Source organism: Choloepus didactylus, chromosome 4 (genome assembly GCF_015220235.1).
Source record: "Choloepus didactylus isolate mChoDid1 chromosome 4, mChoDid1.pri, whole genome shotgun sequence".
NCBI classification, from domain to species: Eukaryota; Metazoa; Chordata; class Mammalia; order Pilosa; family Megalonychidae; genus Choloepus; species Choloepus didactylus.
This window is the reverse complement of record NC_051310.1, coordinates 143,291,462-143,314,484: the sequence shown is the minus strand read 5'-3', so window position 1 is coordinate 143,314,484 and position 23,023 is coordinate 143,291,462. Positions and strand designations below refer to the sequence as shown.

General features: G+C 32.6%; 1 protein-coding gene across 2 annotated transcripts in view; it reads left to right on the top strand.

Annotated features, from left to right (window-relative positions):
- SPRED1 (sprouty related EVH1 domain containing 1) overlaps nucleotides 1-23,023 on the top strand; it is a 129,715-nt gene that overhangs the window by 82,198 nt on the left and 24,494 nt on the right. For both annotated transcript variants that reach the window (XM_037834343.1, XM_037834342.1), the window contains 3 exons: nucleotides 14,140-14,308; nucleotides 16,511-16,560; nucleotides 19,761-19,919. In XM_037834343.1, the coding sequence (XP_037690271.1) occupies nucleotides 14,140-14,308; nucleotides 16,511-16,560; nucleotides 19,761-19,919 (378 nt within the window). The remainder of the gene's footprint in view (nucleotides 1-14,139; nucleotides 14,309-16,510; nucleotides 16,561-19,760; nucleotides 19,920-23,023) is intronic.

Here is a 23,023-nt window from a genome sequence, read left to right as displayed (position 1 = left end):
GTCTTTGAGGCTTTCTGTAGTGGGCTACTTAGAATAGTTGTATTTTTAAAAATGAGAAAAATATAAAAGGAAGAAGAAAAAGAAGTGCCCAGTATAGGCTATTTAAAGAAAAGCCCTTTAATTCAATCTTTGCAGTTCTGATGGGCTATAGAAATGCAAAAAGATAAGGAGTTGGAGGTGATTGAGGAACAACTAGAAAAACCAGCTTTTTAGAAAAGAGCCCTGGCCCCCTGGCTTTGCATATGTGCCTATTTCTGTTTGAGCCGAGCCCTTCTCTATTACGTTCACCCCCAACTCCAGAAGTCTCTGTTTGTATGTATGTATGTATGTATTTTTTATTTATTTTTTATTTTTTATTTTTTTTTGCTGTTTTTGATAGCCGTATCTCCTCTCCGCTGGGCTGACTGCTCCCAGATTCTCTGATGTCTGGTCTCAGTTTATCTATGTTTGGAGTTTTTGTTCAGCAGTCTGATTTTGTTAATCAGTTCGGCAACTGCAGTTCTCCCTTGTGGTTCCCAGCACCGACGGCCCTTCCTCCCTTGGGACTGTGCCTGGCAGGGAGGGGCGTGGGCCCCCTGGCCGCGAGAACTTACAGATTTCGCTGATCTCAGCTGCTCCGTGCGCTTGTGAGTGTTGTATGATGTGTGTCCAAACTCAGATTCCTCTGCACTGTCTGTTCCACCCAGTTCCTGGCTATCTACCAGCTGCCCCAGAGGAGTAACTAAAACCCACACTCACCACTCCGCCATCTTGTCCCACCCCACTTTGGTTAAGTTTATACTACACTAAGATCTTGAACTTTTTTCAGATTTGGTGAATAGTATCACAGTGTGCACAAACAACAGTCATAAGCTAGGAGTTATCAGTAATTCCTCCATTTATTCAAACAGATCATTATTCTTTCTTTTACTTCCTCCTTTTTGTCTCTACTTCTCCCCATTATATCTTGCCTATATTCCTGCAAATAAGCTTCCTAATTATTTTACATGCCTCCAGTTTTGACTAGTGCCCTCTAGTTTATATTGCTTACCCAGTGAACTTTTTAGAGCTTTGGTTTATTAGTCCGTTAGTAGATCTCAGCAACTCGGTAGAGACAGTTCCATCTCCTTATTCTTGGTACAGAAACATTTTGTAATCCGCCCCTTGCCCCTTTGTCTTTAATTTCATCTGCCTTGTTCCCAAAAGCATTCACTTCCATGATGTTGCCTTACTTAGTAACTTGTGGTTCATCGGATGCCCCATGCTTTGTGACTATGAATGTCCCCCCCTCTCCCCGATACATGAACCAAATAAAAAGCTGTAAAGATGGCATATTAAAAGTTTATATGGGTAGAAAATGTCGATCAACAGCTTACTAGTACTGAAGAAACAGTAATACAGGAAACAGGATTTCCTTTTATTGTCACAGGTACATCACAATTGGAAAAATACAAAAATTGGGTTACAGAAATCACCTTGAGGCAACCAGTTTTGCTGTGAAGGAATGGAATTGGGAGAAATGCTAATAATAATGTTCATCCAATCCAAAATTACCACATTTGGGGGTCAATCCATTGAAAAGATAATAAATTGTGCTATGTTAATTACTTTCTTATAACCATGAATTTTGTGACTTTCTCCCAGCAGTTGTTTTATAACACTTAATTCTTTAGCATTACATTTCCCCCTTCAAGAGGGGGAAAAAAACTGTGTGTTAGCATTTCTGTTCTCTCTCTTTTAGGGCCATGTGATAGCTGGTTCCTGAAAATTAGAATATGACCCATAATTCTTGCCTTTATTTCCTCTTTTCAGAAACTTCAGCTTACACTTCTGCATTTTTTCAGCACTTTCTTTACTGACTTTACTACATTTCTTTACTATTTAATTTTTGTAAACTAACATCATTCCATTCTTGTTGATTTCTGCTGATTGATCTGGTCTGTCAAGCTTATCACAATTATCTTGGCTTCATCTTTCTCTTATATGTGATTGCAATATTTTTCATGATATATTTCATATCCTTTCTCTTTCACCTCATCTGCCATTGAACTTTTAATTGGCTAAGTTAGAGTTCACCTCAAAATACTTACATGACATTAACCTTGTAATTGCTTCCTCACTGTTTTTGTTCTATTAGAATCTAATTTATAATCTGAATGTACCATGCTTTCAGTTGATTTGTTGGTTGTTATTAGTCTTTTATTTAATCAACAGTTGTTTGAATGTCTTCTGTATTCTGGACTTCCTGTTCAATTCTATTGAATTGTCTGCTGATACTTAGATGAATATTACACTTTTAAAATTATTGTAGCTTTATATAATTTTAATATCTTCTAGTACTAGTTTCCCTTCAATCTTTAACTTTTTTTGCATTATTTTTGCTCATTCTTTTAGAACTCGGAGCAATTTATTATTTTTTCATAAAGATACATTCATTTAAGTTTTTTCCTAGGTACGTAAAAACTTTGGTGACTGTCATAAATAGGATTTCTCTCATAAATTATTTCTGATATCCTTTTAAGCACATTCATATAACTTATTTTCTTTTTATTTTATGGCATTGGCTAGAACTTCCTGAATGATATTAAGTAGCATTGGTAATTATAGGTTATCTTCTTTGTGAGTTTAGTACATTTCTAGTGTTGCACAGTTAAGTGTGATGTTGGGTCTTATTTTGAGATTTTTTTTTATTATGATAAAGAAGTGTCCTTATATCCTTTATGCTTCCCCCCATATGAAATTTGTATGCAGTCTGTTTTTGCAGATGTTACACAGACTTTTTTGAATTAAAATTTTTATTTGAGATAATTTGTAGATTATTAATTGTAGTCATTAGAAATAATACAGAGAGAGATCCTGTGTACCTTTTACCCCGTTTCCCCAGTGGTAACATCTTGCATAACTATAGTACAATATAAGAACCAGGAAATCACATTGATAGAATCCATGGTATTCGATGCTCCCGGTTTTACTTGTACTCATTTGTGTCCCTGTTTAGATCTCTTCAGTTTTATCACTTGTATCTACCACCACAGACAAGATACAGAACAATTCCATCACAAACAGAATCTCCAGTTTCCCCAGTGGTAACATCTTGCCTAACTATAGTACAATATAAGAACCAGGAAATCACATTGGTAGAATCCATGGTATTCGATGCTCCCAGTTTTACTTGTACTCATTTGTGTCTCTGTTTAGATCTATTCAGTTTTATCACATGTATCTACCACCACAGACAAGATACAGAACAATTCCATCACAAAAAGAGTCTGTCTTTCCTGTTGTTCTTTTATAGCATACCCACCTCCCTCCTAGCCTGCCAACCACTAATCTGTTCTCCATTTCTATTTTTGTCATTTCAAAAATGTTATATAAGTGGAATCATGAGCATATATAACCTTTTAGGATTGGTTTTTCACATTTAGCATAATTCCTTGAGATTTAGCCAAGTTGTTAAGCGTGTTGATAGTTTGTTCCTTTTTATTGTTGGGTAGTGTTCCATGATATGTATGTACTGCTGTTTGTTTAACCATTATGCCATTAAAGGGCATCTAGTCTCTTCCAATTTAGGGCTATTACAAGTAAAGCTGCTATGAACCTTCATGTACAGGTATTTTTGTAAATATAAGTTTTCATTTCTTTTGGATAAATGACTGAGTGCAGTTGCTGGGTTTTATGGTTTTATTTCTCCCAGTCCATAGCTTATCTTTTCATCGTCATAACCATGCAGGCAGGGTTTTTAATTTTGATAGGATACTGTTTATGAATTTTTCCTTTCATGGATTGTGCTTTTGGTGTCAAGTCCAAGAGCTATGTGCCTAGCCCTCGATTCTAAAGATCTGCTATTTTTTTTCTAGAAGTTTCATAGCTTTACATTGAAGTCTATGGTCTATTTGAGTTGTTTTGTATAAGGTGTGATACTTAGGGCAGTGTTCATATTTTTCAGCTATGGATGTCCAGTTGTTTCATTACCATTTGTTGAAAATACTGTCCTTCCTCCATTAAATTGCTTTTGTTCCTTAGTCAGAAATCAGTTGGACATATTTGTGTGGTCTATTTTTGGTTTTTCTATTTTGTTCCTTTGTCCTATTTGTCTAACCCTCCACCAATACCCATATATTCTACTGTAGCTATACAGTAACTCTTAATATTAGGTATATTAGGAAATTGCTCCCATTTCCTTCTTCTTTGTTAAGATTGTTGTAGCTATTCCAGGGTCTGTGACTTTCCATATAAATTTTAGAATATTTTGTATAAGTTTACAAAAAACTGGGGGTTTGATAGGAATTGCATTGAATGTGTTTGGCATCTTTACTGTGTTGACTCTTTGAAACCATGAACACGGTATGTCTCTCCATTTATTTAGATCTGATCTTCATTGAATTCTTTCATCAGTATTTTGTGATTTTCAGTGTACAGATCATATTTGTGATTTTCAGTGTACAGATCATATGTATGTTTTGCTAAATACACCTAAGTATTCATTTTCTTTGGAGCAATTGAAAATGGTGTTGTATTTTTAATTTTGGATTATCACATGTTAATCTTTGTATATAGAAATGTATATGGAAACAAGATTGATTTTTGTGTGTTGATATTCTATCCTGTGACCTCGTTGTACCCAGTTTTTTGTTTGTTTGTTTGTTTGGTAGATTCCTTAAGATTTTATGTACCCAGTAATGTAATCTGCAAATAGGGACAGTTTTAGTTCTTCTTTCCACTCTAAATGCCTTTTCATTTCTTTTTCTTGACTCATTGCAGTGGCTAGAACTTCTAGTACTCTGTTGAATAAAAATGGTAAGAACAAACCATTTTTTTCTGGTTCTTAGTGGAAATACATTCAGTCTTTCACCCTTTAGTATAATGTCACCTATAGGGTTTTCGGTAGACACACTTTATCAGGTTGAGGTATTCCTTCTATTCTCAGCTTGCCAAGTTTTCTTAAGAATAGGTGTTGAGTTTTGTGAAATGGTTTTGCTATGTAAGTTGATGTGATCACATTCTTTTTCTTCTTATCCTATTGATACGTTAGCTTTCATTGACTGATTTTCGATTATTGAACCAACCTTGTGTATGTGGAATAAATCTCACTTGGTCATGGTATATAATTTTTTAAAATACATTATTAGGTTTGATTTGCTAATATTTTGTTGAAGGTATTTGTATTTAAGTTCATGAGAGGTATTGGTCTGTAGTTTTCTTTAATTCTGCTTTAAATGTTTGGTAAAATTTTCCAGTGAAACAGTCTCAACCTAGAGATTTCTTTTTGGGAATTTTTAAATCAGAACTTCAATTTCTTTAATGGTCATAGGACTATTCAGGTTATCACTTTCATCTTGATTGAGTTTTGTTAATTTGTGGATTCAAGGAATTGGTCCATTTCTTCTAAATTTCCTAATTTATGAGCATAAAATTGTTCTTAATGTCTTGTAATTAGTCTTTTAAAGACTACAGGATCTCTCATGATACATACCCTGGTTCATTCCTCATATTGGTGGTGTGTGTCTTTGCTCTTTTTACTTTTGTCAGTCTTCTTAAGAGATTTATCAGTTTTTAATGTTGTCCTATTTTCAGTTTTATTGATTACTGTTATCATCTTTATTATTTTTTCTCTTCTGTTTGCTTTGAGTTTATTCTATACTTTCTTGACGTAGGGACTTTGATTATTGACTTGAGACCTTTCCTTTTTTTTTTAAATGCAATTTTATTGAGATATATTCGCAGAACATACAGTCCTTCAAAGTGTACAATCAGTTCACAGTATCATCATATAGTTGTGCATTCATCACCACAATCTTTAAACATTTTCATTACTCCAAAAGAAAATAAAAATTAAAATAAAAAACATCCAAAACATTCCATTCTCCTCCTCCCCCCATTGTTGATTTACCTTTTTTCAATTAAATTCAGTTTTACTGAGATATATTCACATACCATACAGTCATCTATGGTGTACAATCAGCGGTTCACAGTACCATCATATAGTTATCACCCCAATCTATTTTTTACTACTTTCCTTACACCAGAAAGAATAAGAAATAACTTTCCTCATCTTTAATGTCCACAGACCTTTGATAAGTCTTTTCAGTTCACAGTAGTACAAAGTTTTGACTTCATAAAGTTTAACCATACTTACTTAATTATTAAAATCTTCATATCCTTTTTTTGTCCACTTCTGAACATTTCCAGCTGTACATTATGTTTTTGCTTATTCTTGTGTTTCTTAATTGTTTTTATGTTATCTAGGGATTGCTCTATGAATCATTTCATGCAAGTTCATTGTTAAATCCTTAGATCACTGAGACTGAGTCCATCTGAATTTTATGGGCCCCTCTCCTAATTATACCGACCCAGTTGAGAGAAGAGAATTAGTTAGATTTATTATGGTTTTATTCTGGCAATTCAGAAATCTAACAGCCTGTGGGGACTAGGAAAAAAAGCTGAATAAAGAAACAGGAATATTGCCCCCCAATTTTTTTCTTGTTTAATGTGGACACCAGTGATTAGAGCAGTGTCCTAATTAGGATTCAATTGTGATAATTCCTTCCGCTTTTTGTAGAATAAGACTCTAAATTTTGCATATAAACCCCTCGAAATTCTCTACAAATATTGGCCTTCCTTCTCTGTGACCTCTAGTGCTTTTCCTATTTCCCTAGTAGAATCCCGGTATATTTTGCCTCCCATTACCTCATCGCCTTTCACACTCACTGTCTACCAGTTCAGTTGTTTTTAATGGTTATAGGTCTCTAATGGTTTTCTGTTTTCTTTTTGAGTCAGTTTTGGTAAGTCTTATGTAGTTTTTCTAGGAAATTGGCCCTTTAATTTAGGTTTTCATATTTGGGGTCGTACACCTTTTCATTGTATTCTTTGTTACTTTTTAAATCTTTGCCATGCCTTCAGTTTTGTTCTCCTTTTCATTCCTAACATCATTTATAGTTTTGCTTTTTCTTGTTTGTTCATCAGTCTTTTCTAAGTATAAGCTTTTGGCAAGAATAGTACCAAGAACTCCATTTTGTATACCACACAGATTCATAAATTTTTAATATTTTGACACATTGGTTTTATCATTCTCTCCTCCCTCCCCCAGTAAACACACACACGTTTATTTCTCCTGAACTATTTGAGGGAAGTTGCATACATCCTGCCTTTTACCTCTTAATATTTCAGTGTATTTTTCCTAAGAACAAGAATATTCTCTTACACAATTACCAAATTCCAGTAATTTAACATAGATACAGTATTTCAGTCTACAGTCCATATTCCAATTTTGTCAGCTGCCCTTAACAGCATTATTTTTTCTTCAGTATAAGATCCTTATACTTTTATGTATGTTTGGGGGTCAGTTGACTATCAGATATTTGATGCCTTTTGTAATTTGCCATTCTTTATATGAATTACTTAGTCATGCAAAAATAATGTGCCATAATTGCTAAAACTTGATACCATTTCCTTCCTTCTCTTCTCTCCTTTCTCTACTTCCTCCCTTTCTTTTCTTTCTTTTGTGGTAGCTGAACGGCTGTTTTGTGAAGATGACTGCCATTTGTTGCTTCTACTACTTTTTTGTCTGTTTCTTAAATCCTACTCATCACAAAACCATGTTAAACACAAATTTTATTAATAGAGACTTAGTACCAATATGTGTATAATGGTATAATTTTGTATTTCATAGAATGTCATACTACCCCTTGTAAAGGATACTAATCTATATCATCTAGAAAAGTAAACTTCAAACATGAGACAACTATTAAAGACACCAGTAACTGATGTTGGTTACCAAGTAATTTAATTTGAATTTGGGGATTTTATGTCAAAAGAAAATGATTTTTCATTGATTTCAAAACTATTTCAGAAAGTTACAAGTGTAAAACCTTTAAGTGTAGTTTCTAACTGTACTGCTACTTAGATAATACTATGTGTAAACATGTAATTATCTACTTGTAAGGTAGCAAGTATAACAAAGTACGTGGTAGTTTAAAAGTACATATTTAATTTTACTCTCCTCTCCCAAATTATTAGTTGTTATTAGTGAAACAAAAATACACTTTTGCCCATTTTTGGCTTGTTCTATTTTAAATGTTTCTGGCACACAGTACAGTAATTCTGTGATGGGTGTTTTGCTCTATATTTCTCAAAATATCTTGGGATGTATCTTCAGAAGTTTTAGTCATTTAGTGACCACAATTTCCCTTTTATTTTCCTCTGTATATTCTTAACTTGGCAAAATTTCTTTCATAAGAAGAAAAATCTGGGAAAGTTGGAGATTGAAATATTTTCACTGCCTTTAGAATCCATTCACTTAAGCTCTTCAGAATCTACTCACATATGCTCTTGGGGGGTTCTGAGGAACCATTAAAAACCTCTCCCTACTCATCCCCCCTACAAATAAAAGGTTTCTTCTTCTGAATAATGACCTTCTAGCCGCTCACAACTAACCTATTATAGGCCAGTAGTATCACCTGGCATGACCAGCATTACCATCAATACCAATTATTGTGCCAGGTGCTATTGTGAGTACTTTACCTGTATTACTTCATTTAACTTTCAAAAATAGACTGGATAATAAGTGGTGGAGACTGGATGGGACCCACCAGTCTTGACTGCAAAACCCACAAGCTTAATTAATTACAGCATCACATTCCTCTTATAAAGTATTAACATTATTCTTCATCCTTAGGAAGTGTATTATCATGTTCCTGTTCCTTCTGTTTTTCATAGAGTAAACATTTTATTTTGGACACTTTTCACTCACATGTAAATATCCATTCTAATTAACCATCTTTGTTCTTTCCCTTTATCAGATTTTAATAAATATATTTATGCTAACTGGTTTCATTTTTCTTAGGTTTCAGTTTTCCTGTTGTATTCTAATTTTCATCATTAACACTTATTTTACCTTAATAGAAGATAGATGAAAATATTGTTATTTTTATTACCAATGAATTGAAAACTTTTAAGATCTTATTAATTAAAATATTAGTAGTTCCAAAATGTTTATTTTGCTATAAAAGAGTTTAGATTTGTCTGTCTTAACCAACATAGATCTGTTACGATCTGTTTTGGAATGTAAAGCTGTTCTACCAAGTATCCCTTTATAATTATATGTACCCTCCTTCATTACTTTCACCTTCCCAGAGCTGGCTTCAGCCAGCTTATTTGCAACAATTATGTTCAACTCACATCTTGTTGGGTCTGTTGATATGTATAAATCTGAAATGTTTGTCTTGCGGCAGTCAGTATGAATGTTTGTACTTTTTTCCTAGTTATAAATTTTTCCACTATGCATTTATTTTTTAGTGAATAATCAGTGATGCTCTTTTCTAATCCCGGTATACTTGTAGACCATCAAAACTCCAAAACATTCTGGTACTGCTACTACAAACTAACTTTAATTTGTTCTCCTTTGTTAATCAGCCACATTCTTAATGGATCATTTAAGGTTTATTGATGTCATATAACTTTGGCTACCTATTCCGTGTAATTTTGTTGGGTTAGTCTTAACATTTAATATTTACTTAACAATAGCTTTTTCAACTCTTGATATTTTTTGTTTATTAATTTAATATAAACTGCTTTCTTTTAGATAGAGTTGGTAGGGCCATTAATCTACTTTTAACTTTGTTTTTACACTGTCATTTATAAATGTCCTCCAGGATTATTACAGAAGCCTGATAACATTCACATACTTCTGGAATTACTTAACCCTAGAAAGAAGTTTATTTGTCTATTAAATAGGATGTAGTTAAGGATGTATTTCAGGTTTTAACAACTGTAGACTGAATATTTTTAAGATTATGTTTTTCATAGCTTCTGGCAATTGGCTTAGGATAGTCTTAACAGAACGTGAATTACTCATTTCTTTTTGTATTGGATCTTCTCTTAAAAGGAATCTCTAAGAGAAAGTCATACATTCTGAGAGAGTGAAATAACCACTTCAAGGTTATGAGCACCATTTAGTTTACTAGAATGGTAATTAATAGTTATAACTCATTGGCCAGAAATAATTTATTCCTAAACCTGGTGTTTCCTGCAGAGTAAATAATTCACCTGCTAATGTCAAATTTGTTGGTTGCAGTCTCTTGATGAAAATGTAAAGCCATTTTCTATAGTTTGTTTGCTAATTGTGCTAATCATGAATATGGTAAACATTGAACTTTGCTTTTTATATGCCTCTTACTTCTAATGCCACTGTTATCTTAAGATACAGAATTCATATAGTGTAAATTGCAGTGAGCTAAAGTCAGAGCTTATTGTTCCGATATAATTGAGGAGGACCCTCGAAAGGGGGAGGGGATGCAGCAGAATTTACTAGTATGTAAGAATCCTTCCAGTGCCTTAAAATTATTTTAGTTTTCAGGAATGCAGTTAGTTTTGGTCACATGAAAGGAAAAAGTCTTTTCGAGACATTCTTCTGCTAACATTTTTTTTTCAACTTTGCAATATCACTGATTTCTTTTTTTAAATTGAGGTAGACAGGTGATATCCCTATCAATCAAGGTGTACTGTACCTTCTCATTAATGTGATGAGAGTACATTTCTTATTTTTTTAATGCTACTTAAGGTCAGAAGCAAAACTGTTTTTCAATTTTTGTTTGATTTTGGTGGAAAATCATTTTACTTTATATATGGAGACTGTGAGAATTATGTGAAAGCTAAATGATATAGAATGTTCTAGGAGGCACATCCTAAAAATCTTGGAGGCACAGAAAAAAATATACCTACAAAGATGGTGGACGATTGTCCCAATAGGTTTCTGTCATTTTGCTATCCCACTGCCTTATACCTAAATCCAGAATAACTACTACTATGGTAGCCTTTTCCTATAATATGTTTAGTTTTATACTATGTTAAATATATAATAGCAATGGTAAAAGTTTTAAATTTCCTAATATCATTTTATAAGGTAAATAACAAAATTGACATCTAGATCATAATTTTTGGGCAAGTTGTTTTTGTACTAGTTGGTGTGGTGCATATGCTCTCAATATTTATGTAACTTTTAGAATGGAACACTTCTTTCACAGGTATTTGTGTGAGTCAAAGAGCTAGTTTACTATCTTTCTCATTTCCTCAGTATACTTTAAAGCTCATTTTTGAAACTCACTTTTTCTCTGGGTTTTGAGAACTTCTAAAAATACTGGTGTCATTTGAAAACAAAATGGTGGAGATTAGTGTATAGATCATGTTGAAATTTATTAATCTGAGAAAAACCATTAAGAAACATGAATTTTGGAAAATTTAACAAAGGGACTAGTTCAGTAATATTAATGTGTTAAAAAATGAACTAACTCAGTGATATTTTCATGTAACAAAAAGTATTGGACCAAACTGAGTTTTTTATATACTCCCCTTTTTTAACAATTCCCATTTAGCATTGTTTTCTACATACATATTAATTTTCCTGCTGTTTATGAGTACAGTGATCCATAACACCAATTTTTACTTCTTTTCAAATTCTAGAACTTTAGTCATGAACTTAATAATTCTTACTATTGCAAGATGATTGTTGTGACAAATAAGAAAATCTGTGTAAAGTGTCTTAGCAGAGTGCTAACACATTAAAGCCTGGATACGTATTATTTCTTTTCTCTCTCAAAATGTGGAAGCATCAAAGTATGGTAAGCAAAACTCTTGAGGCAATTTCACTCCATTGCGCCTAAGCAGGCAAGACGAAATCTTAGTCACTTTCTCGGTTATCTTTTACAGAATTAGTAAGATTTATTATGAAGAATCATTATATTCAGTGGTGTGCTAATAAATGTTTAATACTCAGCTCTTCAAAAAAATGCCATGATTGTAGTATTTGCATGTTTTCATGGTATAAGTACTCCCACCATGATTGATTTCAATCAACATTCTATCACTGTATAAGGAGTCGAAAGAAATAATTTGATAGCACACCATTATAAAGTATTTTTACCACAACAGATATAATAGACATAAATAACCTCAAGAACAAAGAAAATTTTAAAATGCGATCAAATAATTAGGAAATAATGATAATAATTAGGAAATATTACTGAATTAGTCCCTTTGTTAAATTTTCCAAAATTCATGTTTCTTAATAGTTTTTCTAATTATTCAATATATTCAAAAATATATTCAATAAATAATAATGAATAATTATTTAATAATAAATAATTGATTATTTATTACATTTATCCTTAATATATGATTTATTTAATTTTAAGGCAACATAATTTTAATAATGGCTGTTTTTAACATCTGGCATGCAGCATTCCTGAAAATTTAACATCTTTCTCTTTTGCAAACTCCAGCATTCCAGTGCTTGTATTAAACCTAAATTATTCCTAAAAAATAAATCAGGGATTCCTAATCCATGATCCCCAAGCATGGGTGACTTCTAGGGTAGTGTATAAAGCCTGAGAAGTTATACAAAAAACTTGTACATGTGTGCATTTTGTCTGAGGAAAAATATTTGTTGAGTACCTAATAATTGTCTGCTGCTGTGGCTTAGGGGCTGGCTAAATGTGGCACAGTCCCTGCTCACATGCTGCTTACAGTGGGGGAAATAGGCATTAATTAAATAATCACTCAAATTTTCAAATTATAAATATGAATATGAGGAACCTTATATAGTCTGGGAGTCAAGTAAGGCTCCCTCAAGATTTAATTAATAAGGTAAAGGTGAAGAAAATTGTTCCCATACAAGGATCAGTAAGTGCAAGGGCACTGAGGAATATTAAAGGTCAGTGTAACTTGATCATGGAGAGCTGGGAAGAGCATGATGGAAGATGACGATGGAACTTAAGTTAAACAAAGACTTGGTTATGTAGGGCCTTATAGGTCATGTTAAAATTTTGGTTTTGTCTTGAAAGCTTTAGGAATACCCTGACCTCATTGAAGCAAGCAAATGATCTGATAAGATTTATATATTTCAAAAGAGCAGTGCTACACCATTAGAGTAGTGAAATTATCAGATGAGATTATGAGCAGGTGCAGGGAAGAGAAATGCAAGCAGATAGAGTGGAGGTAATGGAGAGAGATTCATTCATTCACCAAATACTTCCCAACACTTATTATGTCAGGTGCTGTTCTGGATTCAGAAATCTAGCAGAAAACAAGACCTGCTCTTGGCCTTTACATTCTGGCAGGGGCATAAAAAATAAATAGGAAACAAGTAAGCAAAATGATTTGAGATGGTACTAAGAAGGAGTGACATATGATAATAGGATCTGGGTTTTATTTGGCTTTTTAAAAATTGTTTTGTTCCTGGTATTCCTAAAATAAGGTGTGTAGTTTGTTTTGTTTAGTAATAATGACAACTAGCATTTATTAAAAGTATATTGTGAATATCATGAAAAGCAAAAAAAGGGGGGTGGACACTGAGGAATTATTGCCGGTTGAGAAGGGACATGAGGCAAAATATCTGAAACCTTCTTTCAAATGGTTTGAATGAAATAAAATGTTTGTACACACATGCATACAGAGAATGTAAAAAATACGTGAGAAAAATAAAAGGGCAGACAAAAGGTATTTTCTATTTACTCTTACAACTTTTCTGTAAATTTGAAATTATTTCAAAATAAAAGATTTTTTTAAAGGAAACAGAGTACATTGTCCTGCACATTATGTGACGTTCTTTATGTGAATGTTTACTGAGTCATTCCACTAACTGTATTTAATACTGCTATTCCTATTTTAGAGATGGGGAAATGAAGGCTTAACCCACTTAAATTCATGTACTGAGAAAGTGGGAAAGCGTACATTTGATCTACTGCTATGACTATTAAGTCCTCAAACAAAATAGTAACAGATCTTTTAAGTAGTTTAGGAAAGTGACTAAAAAGTTAGATTTCCACCATCACCATCCCTGTACCCTTTTCCCAGAAGTAATTCCTGGTATGTTCTGCTAGAAATCTTGTAAGCAATGAGAATGTGTTTATTTGTGTAGTTTTTTAAAAACGGGAACTTAATAAACATAGGTAATACAACCTGCGTGATTTTTTAAAATCTCATCTTAATTTCTATAATGTGATCTTGTAAAGTCATAAGTAGCAAGAACTTTTTGTGGATATGGAGGGGAGGGGGTCTCTGATAGTAACAAATAATAGCTCCTTTCTCACTTCAGTTTGTATCTAAGAGCTGTATTACATGCATTTGATAGATGTGGAGTAATTTTTGGCATTTGACTTTTGACAGGTGGTTTTGGAATGTATGCTTAAAAAGGACCTTATTTACAATAAGGTCACTCCAACATTTCATCACTGGAAGATCGATGATAAAAAGTTCGGGCTTACCTTTCAAAGTCCTGCTGATGCTAGAGCTTTTGATAGAGGCATTCGAAGAGCTATAGAGGATATTTGTCAGGGTAAGTTTTTTGACTGTTTTCTTAATTTGCTTATCAGTTGTATATAGTAGAAGTCATTTTCTAAAAGTTGACCTAAAGCAGTTCTGGCAAGTCAGCTTTTGTAATTTGTGACCAGGCCTTGAAACCTCACGATAGGTGAAGATAAAATTGTAGGCTCCTTAGCCTGTTTTATATTTGTCACTTCACAGTCTGTACTAGTTGCATGTATTATCTTGAAGAAACCATGAACAGCAGCTTTCAGGTAATGAAAATGTTTTAAAATAAGAGCTTGAAGGAGTGAGTCAGCCTTTTTGGTATGTGGTATTGAAAAAGAGAAGGGGGGAAAAAAAGAGGAGCACTAAGGTAGAGCTGTTAAAATCCCAGTGAGATATTCTGCTTTTATGTGCATTATATCAGGTCACATCCTCATTTTGGTAATGATAAAGATTAGAAGCTCTAATAATTCAGATATATGTAGACTCTAGGATTCTATGACAAAACCGTTCTTATGTCTTTACCTACTTTATTCTCGAGGATTGGCAGAGGCCACAACCCCATTTTATCTATCCCTTTGTATATCTTGCCAATCTATTAAGATTATTAACTCTTAAAACATGCAGGTTTGAATAGAGGAAGAAAATATTTCCATGCAAGGCTGGTCTCTGTTTATTTTATTATTAAACAAAAAGAAATCACTTTAACACACTTCTCCCCACCCCCCCAAAAAAAACTGAGACTTGATTTGTTTTTCTAATTGAAAAGGAAATTATCTCTATTAATGTAAATAACCTTCTGTATAAAGTAACTGAGTCAGAATGTGTTTGCATTGTGATTTGTATATTTTGAAGATGGCATTTTGATATGAAATTTGAAGAAATGAGAGAAACCATAGGCAAGATCATGGAAGTGATGCTTAGTACAAGTCTGTTTTGGTAGTGCATGAAATTCTGGCTAAATTATTTAGGTACTTAAAAAGATTAGAATTGGGTGAATAAGCAATCTTGGGTTCTGGTTCAGAAAAAAATACCATCAAATTGTGGCAATCATTTTATCTTTATCACAAGAACCCACAAATTCTCCCTAGAGCAGGGATTTCAAGCTTGATTGATTGCACATTAGAATCATTTGGATAGTGTTTGAAAACTAGCGTGCCTATTTCCCACCCAGACCAATTGAATTTGACACTTAGGGAGAGGAGCTGAGGCATCCCTTGCTTTTTTTAAAAGCTCTTCAGAGTTCAGATGAAATGAGGAATTGCTGTCCTCATTGAATTATGGTAATTTGCACTTAAAAAAAAAAGGTGAGTATGGTTTTCCAGTAGTGTTTCAGAAAGTTGGCTGCAGGTTAGAATCACAAGGTAAACTTAAAAATAAAAAATAAAAGTAAAAAATAAACATTCCCTGGACCTTACCCCACAGAGATTCTGACATTTTTTGGTTCAGAGTGATGCTCTAGCATCAGTATATTATTTTCTAAAAGTTCTGTAATTGATTTTAATCTTCAGCCAGGGTTGAAAACAATCTTATCATAACTGGTTAGCATTATTAGCAAGTGCTATGTAGACTTTCAATATTCCCATTAAATTTCTTTTACTTAGCCTTCCATGTCAATAAGAATAAACTATGATTCCTTTCTAAAGGGCAGAATTCTCCTTATCTCATGCCTACTCCTTGCTAGCTGTTTCTCAGGAGGGGGAGCGTAAATTCAGAATACCTTTGCTACAACAAATCCCTCCTCTTGTAAACCATGAACACCTATAGAGAGACATAGATGCCCAAAACTCAATAGCAAAAATTGGCCACTGGTTGTGGATAGTCAATTAAGACTCATTTGTTTTCTTTCTGGACTAAAAACAATTAAAATCTGATTCTATGTGTTAAATACTGTATCCTGGATCAGAGCATTTAGAATTATTGAATAAATCTTATGTGTACATCACCTGAACAATGGGAAGTGTGAGGCATACAGCCTAACAGTTTTGAGTACTGGGGAGAAATGTGGGACAGGGCTTGCTAGAGATAGTACGTTTTCAGAGAAAACATCTCTTTAGTAAGTATACTGGGAATTAGCCTATAGAAGAGAGAAACAACCACTTTATTCTCAGGCAGATCAGAATGATCTCTGATACATCTTCTAAAGTGTTATGCCATAATCAATTAGTCATTAATACTAAAATCTAAGATGACAGTTCTGTGTTTAATTAACTTTTACCTGTTTTCTTAGGATGCACAGCATCAAAAAATGAAGCTGAAGGAGGCGAACATGACTTACAAGTAAGTAGTTTGGTTTGAAATGGAATTTGTAACTCTAACCATAAAGGTGTAGAAGAAATTAATATCCTTAATAAATTAACAATGCATATAAATTATTAGGAAAATTTCTATCACACTCCCCACATCCCCATCCCCAGAAAAAAAAAGTAGGCAGCATACTTGTATAAAAAAATTCACAGAAGGGGAATTACAAATTCTTAAAAAGTATTTGGACATATTTGTTTTATCTCACCGGTAATCAGCAGGTAGTATAAATTAAAGCAAGTTAACATTTTTAAATTACTACCCTATTACTACCCTGTGTTTTCTCTATCTATACAATAGACAGATTGGTGCATTCTTTCTAGAAAGCAGTTTGGTGATATATATTTAAAAACCTTCAGGGTAAAAACACTCATATCTGTTGATCCAGTGATTCAGTGTCTAGTAATCTAAATTAAGGAAATAGAGATGCACAAAAATTTATAAACGCAAATTTAGTTTCATATATACATTTACCTGCAAAATATTACTTGATAATAAAAAATAAGCTATCCAAATAGCTAACAATAGGCTAATACATGAGCAGAAATGGAAGTTTAACTTAAGATGATCAGAATGATAGCTATCATTTGTAATAGCACTCATTTAATCCTGTTCTTCATCGCATTCCCAACTTTCTTGGATGATATCTAGTTTAGGCTGAGTTCCTTCTTTTAATATAAGGTTATATTAAATCTTGGTCTTACAGTCCCCCTTTTATAGCTAAAAGTATGTTCAGAGAGAAGTAGTCATAGTCTGTACTAGTTTAAAAAAAATCTTCTGCTCCTGATTATGTAATATATTAACCATAATTATAAGAAAAGGGAGAAATACTGAGGTTCTGGTAAATCTATGAGGTAAATTTTTCTGCACATCCTATTTGAAAAATTTTTAAAGAATCAAATTCCACAATTAAAACTGCCAAAGTTAAATTTATATTAGTAGCATTTGTTTCATGATATGCCAAAGTTTTCAGAGTTCATTCTTATTTTTAAATACATTAACCACTTACTCAGAATAAAGTATACATCATGTTACATTGCATAATTCCCCTTATGGGATTGGCACAAGGAAACATTTTGAGATTATTTTGAATGCAAGTTGACTGTGATTTAAGGTACTGATTGTATTGGGTCCACTTTATTGGTCATCATTTGCAAAGACAACTGAAATGATTTGAAAGAATAGTCCATTATCTAATTGTTTTAACCCAGAAGTAGTAATGATTTTGTTATATTTAGGTCATAAACATCTTGAAGGCAGTAAATATCAGATTGGAAATCCTTCCATTTGGAATATCCATTAATTCATTCAACAAATATTTGGGCACCTATTTTGTGCCAATAATTAGGTGAGACATCTGGTTATTTGTCTTTGAACAACTTTTTGACTTGAACAATTTAATGTTTTTGTCAGTGATCATGAATCAGCAGAGGCTTACCTTTCTATTTCATATCTGTCTTTGAAGTCTTTCAAAAAAAATTTTTGTTTTTAAAATCATATCCTACTCATGTTTGTATCCCTGGTATGTAGTGCAATGCTGATTTCATACATAGGTGATACTCAACAAAAGGGTTTTTGAGGAAAAATCCTCATAAGTAGGATTTTTTGTAACCCAGTCTTTAATAAAGTATGATTGAGCTATTCATTTGGTTTTTCTTTGACTATTTTAATGAGCCATTTAAGATTTTTGTTTTTTTGTTTTGTTTTTTTGTTTTAATTTTAGTTTATACTGTTTTAAGATCATTTTTACACTGTTTTTCCAACCAGGGTCTCCAGTTATAACATTTGCAGCTTTTATTATTCAGATATACTATATTGATAAAAACCCAGGAAGCTCAGGCTTGAGGTTGTAAGAGGAAAAGGTCTTAGATTTCATGCTTTTGGGCAGAGGAAGGATGAGCCCTGCTTGATCTGAAGTGAAAAGTAGTTATATTCTGTCCTTTAGCCATTGAGAAGTACTTGACTGACTTATCCTTTTTTAAAGTTAGCATCATTTCTGAAGAGCCATGATTTACATTTATTGAGGTGATTTTGGTGTAGGCAGGTGGGATATGAATTGGTCATGTACTGACTTGCAAAGGTGGTAATTTTTTAATAAGGCTCTATGTCTGAAACCTAGGTTGATGGATAGGTTTTATTTAGCAAGCAAAAAATATTTTATGATACTTATGATCTGCAGTCACTACTGTCCTACAGTTAAGTTCCCAAAACCCTGGTGTATTTTGAGTTTATTTATTATCTAATAAAAGAGCAAAAAAAGGTATAACCTTTATTCATATATTTTTATTTTTTGTTTTTTAAATTTTTTCTTGACTTTGACATTAATGCATCTTTATGTACTGGACATTTAGAAAATTATAAAGAAGCAATCAGCAATCACTCATCCCCTACTCAGAGACAACTGTTATTCATATTTTGGCAGTTTCTCCCTAGGTTTTTCTTTGTTCTGTCCATGTTATACACAAATACATTCTTTTTAAAAGCACCATCAAGAATCATTCTTTTTAAATGTAATTAGTCTTAAAAACTTTTTTATATTTTCAGTTTGTATTTTTTACAGGGTTTTGTTTGTATTGGTGGTGGTATAGTTGGAAATTAAGTAGTATAAATCATTAAATTTGAATCTGCACAGTCTGTCTTCAGAGTCCTTGATCTTTGCAATTGTAGCATATGACTGTACTAAAATTTACTTAACTGTTCACATGTTGTTAAACATTTAGTTTATGTCCCATAGCCTTTCAGTTATTATCCCATTTCTTTAAAAAAATAAAATGAAACAAAAATCTAGAACTTTCTGTTTGGGAGTGTGCTTAATTTCACTTATTTAACATTTATTTCACAGAGATTATTGTTTATGATGTTTTAAAAACATGTCTTTAGTGACTGTCATTGATGGAATATATTCCCCTCCTAAATCTCTTGTCCCTGATTTGAATCCTTCAAAAATATTTCTGTTCCACGCAATCAACAAAGTCAGGCTATCTTATTCATGCACTCATTCAACAAAGTTACGGACTACTGTCTTCCTTATTTTGATCCTCTGCAACACACAGCACAGAACTTACTTAGTACATACTTGTTAATCTGCTAAATACTTGGAAGAGTGGAAGTATCTTAAATCTGTAGTTATTTTTTCATATGCTGGCCACTAACAAGTTTGGGGGTGTTTCCATTAGGCAACTGATGAAGATACTTGCAGTTCTTTAATGAAAGATCACCCTTTCCAGCAAGAAACAGTTGTTACCAGTGAGCCATATAGAAGCTCAAATACAAGACCTTCTCCTTTTGAAGATCTGAATGCCAGAAGAGTCTACTTGCAAAGTCAAGCCAATCAGGTGAGAAGATGCAGATTTTTAGCATGTTATTGAGATATATAGAAATCGAATATGTTTAAAAAGAGCATTAAGACCATCTTCCTTTTACTAGACAAAATAACCAAACAAAACTACAACCACCACCAGAAAAGAAAAAACACCGGAGAATGTGATTTAAAGTGAATCACATCCAGAGAGAGAAAACAAACATATTGACCATAAAGTCCTGCACAAGTATTAATAGTTGAACTGTAAATTTTGGTGACAGGTGAAAAGGGGAAATGTATTAGTTACATTCTTATTATCTAAGAGAAGAAAAGCATTCCAGACTCTAGAGTAGCAAAAGTTTCCCTGGCCTTACTCTATAAGAAACTTCTCACATGAGAGAGATGAAAAATGTCCAGCAAACATATCTGTGGCAAATATATTGACAAAATTCATGAAGTTGTTTTTATAGCCTACCTCAGAAATTGAGACTAGGCTCCTAAATTAACTCAGTGAATGCATTTCCATCAAGCACCAAGTGTACAGCCTTCTAATGGTTCCAAAATAAAAATGAAACCTTGATTATAGGACATAACTCTATTTTGTGCCACTCACAGATGTTACCTAATTATCAGACCATTCTTGACCCTAATTCTCTTAGCGATGTGAACAAATGTTTATGTTGTTGTTGCTGTTGTTCAGTAAACATTCATAATTGTTATTCTGTGTGAGCTCTTGTAGTTTAAACCATATCCCTTATCTATGTACAAAATTAAAGGCCAAAGTGATTTTTTTTTTAATGTTTTTAAACACTATATTCTTGCTAGATATCAAATGCATCAGTATTCAATGGCATAGGGCTATGCCTAAAGCCCACCTGATTCTCATTCAAAGTTTTGACCTGAGGAACTCAAAACATGCAGTTTGTTAGGGTAGGGTAGAAACTTGTATAAACTCTAGATTGTAGTGAAAACAAATCAAATGAACTATATGATAAAGCATTCATATGTGGATCCATTCTTGATCTCTGTTCTGTTCCTTTGGCTGTTTCTCTTTTTTTATACCAACACCACCATTTTAACTACTGTAGCTTTATAAATCTTGATCTAGTAGTTTACTCCTCTGTTTATTTTCCTTGTTCTTGACCTAAGTTTTCAAATCTGCTTATCTAGTTTTCCCAAAATTTCTTCTATAATTTTGATTGAGGTTATGTTGCATTTATAAGTCAATTTGGGAGAAAATGACAATATGGAGTCTTCCAGTCAATTAAATGGTATATATTTCCATTTATTTAATTCTTAAATTTTTCTCAGTAACGTTTTGTAATCTTCTGTGAAGAGGTCTTTCATATCTTTTTTTTAAAAAGATTTGTGCATATATTTCAGATTTCAAGTTTTCATATCTTTTGTTAAATTCTTAGGTTTTAAATTTTTGTTATTGTAAATATATTTTGTGTATTGACCCTTGTATCTAGAGATATTGCTAAATTAAGTTATTAACTCTGTACTTCATCTGTGGATTCTTTGGATGTCAATTTCTTGTCTATGTTTCACTTGCTAGAACTTATAGCTCAAGGAGGGATCACAGGCATTCATACTTCAGTCCTGATCTCAGGGGGAAAGCTTTCAGTGTTCATCATTAATTATGGTGAATTATTTTGTTGACCCCTTTAGCAAATTAAGAGCTAAATGACTAAGCTTTATCTCATGCTTTTTCTGAAATAATTGAGATGGTCCTTTTTTTCTCTCTCCTTTATTCTGTTGATTGGTAAATTTGAAGTAATTGGTTTTCAGCCTTGCAATCCTGGAATAAATCCGTCTTGGTTTCCATGTTATGGTCTTAATAAACCCACATACAGATATGCATATACATCTATGCACACATAAAAATGGATTTGATTTGTTGATATTTCATCCAGGAATTTAATGTCTGTGTCCATGAAAGAGATTGGCATTTTCTTATAATAACTTTTTACTAGCAAAGTTATGCTAGCTTCATAAAACAAGTTGGGCAGTATTCTTTTTGCAGTTTGTAGAAGAGCTTGAGATTTCTTGTTACTTCTTTCTTAAATGTTTGGTAAAATTCCCTGATGAAGCCATCTGAGCCTGGAGTTTCCTTTGTGAAACAGTTTTAATTGCAGATGTAGTTTCTTTAACATATATCACTATTCAGATTTTCTAATTCTTTTCACATTAGGTATGACAAGTTGCATTTTGTAAGTACTTTGCTTATATCATCTAAATTTCAAATTTATTGACAAAGTTGTACATTTCCCATTTGTTCATTTCCATTATTGGAAATATGTGCCTTCTCTCCTTTTGTTCATTCTTGCTTAGGGATTTTCGATTTTATCAGCCTTTTCAAAGATTTAGCCTGGAATTTTTGCTTTACTCTTTGTATGTTTATTTTCTATTTCATTGGTGCCTCCTCTTTTCTATTTCCTACTTTCTTAGGGTTTAAGTTTTAGCTTCTTAATGCCTAGATCTTTGATTTTTTTTAGCCTTATTTTACTTTTTCTGACCTAAGTATTTAAGGCTATACATTCTATTTAGGTACTGCTTTACTCATCATATTTGACAAGACTTGATGTTTTTATTTTTGATTTCTTTTTAATGGAAAATTTCAAAAAAAAAACACAAATAGAATAAATATTGGAATGAACTACCATACAATATGCTTCAACAATTGTTGGCAAATGATGTGCCATATTATCGTTATTAGTCAGTATATTGCTTGATTTCTAAATATTTGGGATTTTCTAGTTATTTTTTATTACCGATATTGGTCAAAGAATATATTCCAGATGATTTCATTTTCTTAAAATTAATTGAAACTTGATTTATAATCCAACATATGGTAAGTGTTCCATGTGTACTTGAAAAGAATGTATATTCTTAGTCATTGAGTACAGTGTTTTTTTCATATCCTTATTAATTTTTTTTCTAATCTGCTTGTCAATAACTGAGTGAGGTGTGTTTAAAAATCTCCCACTGTGAATGTGGAATCGTTTCCTTTTACTTCCATCAGCTGTTTGCTTTATGTATTTTGCAGCTTTGTTGTTTATTTCATGTACTTTTTGTCGTTATGAAATATCCTTCTTTATATCTAGTAGTATTTCTTGCCTAAAAGTCTACTTTATC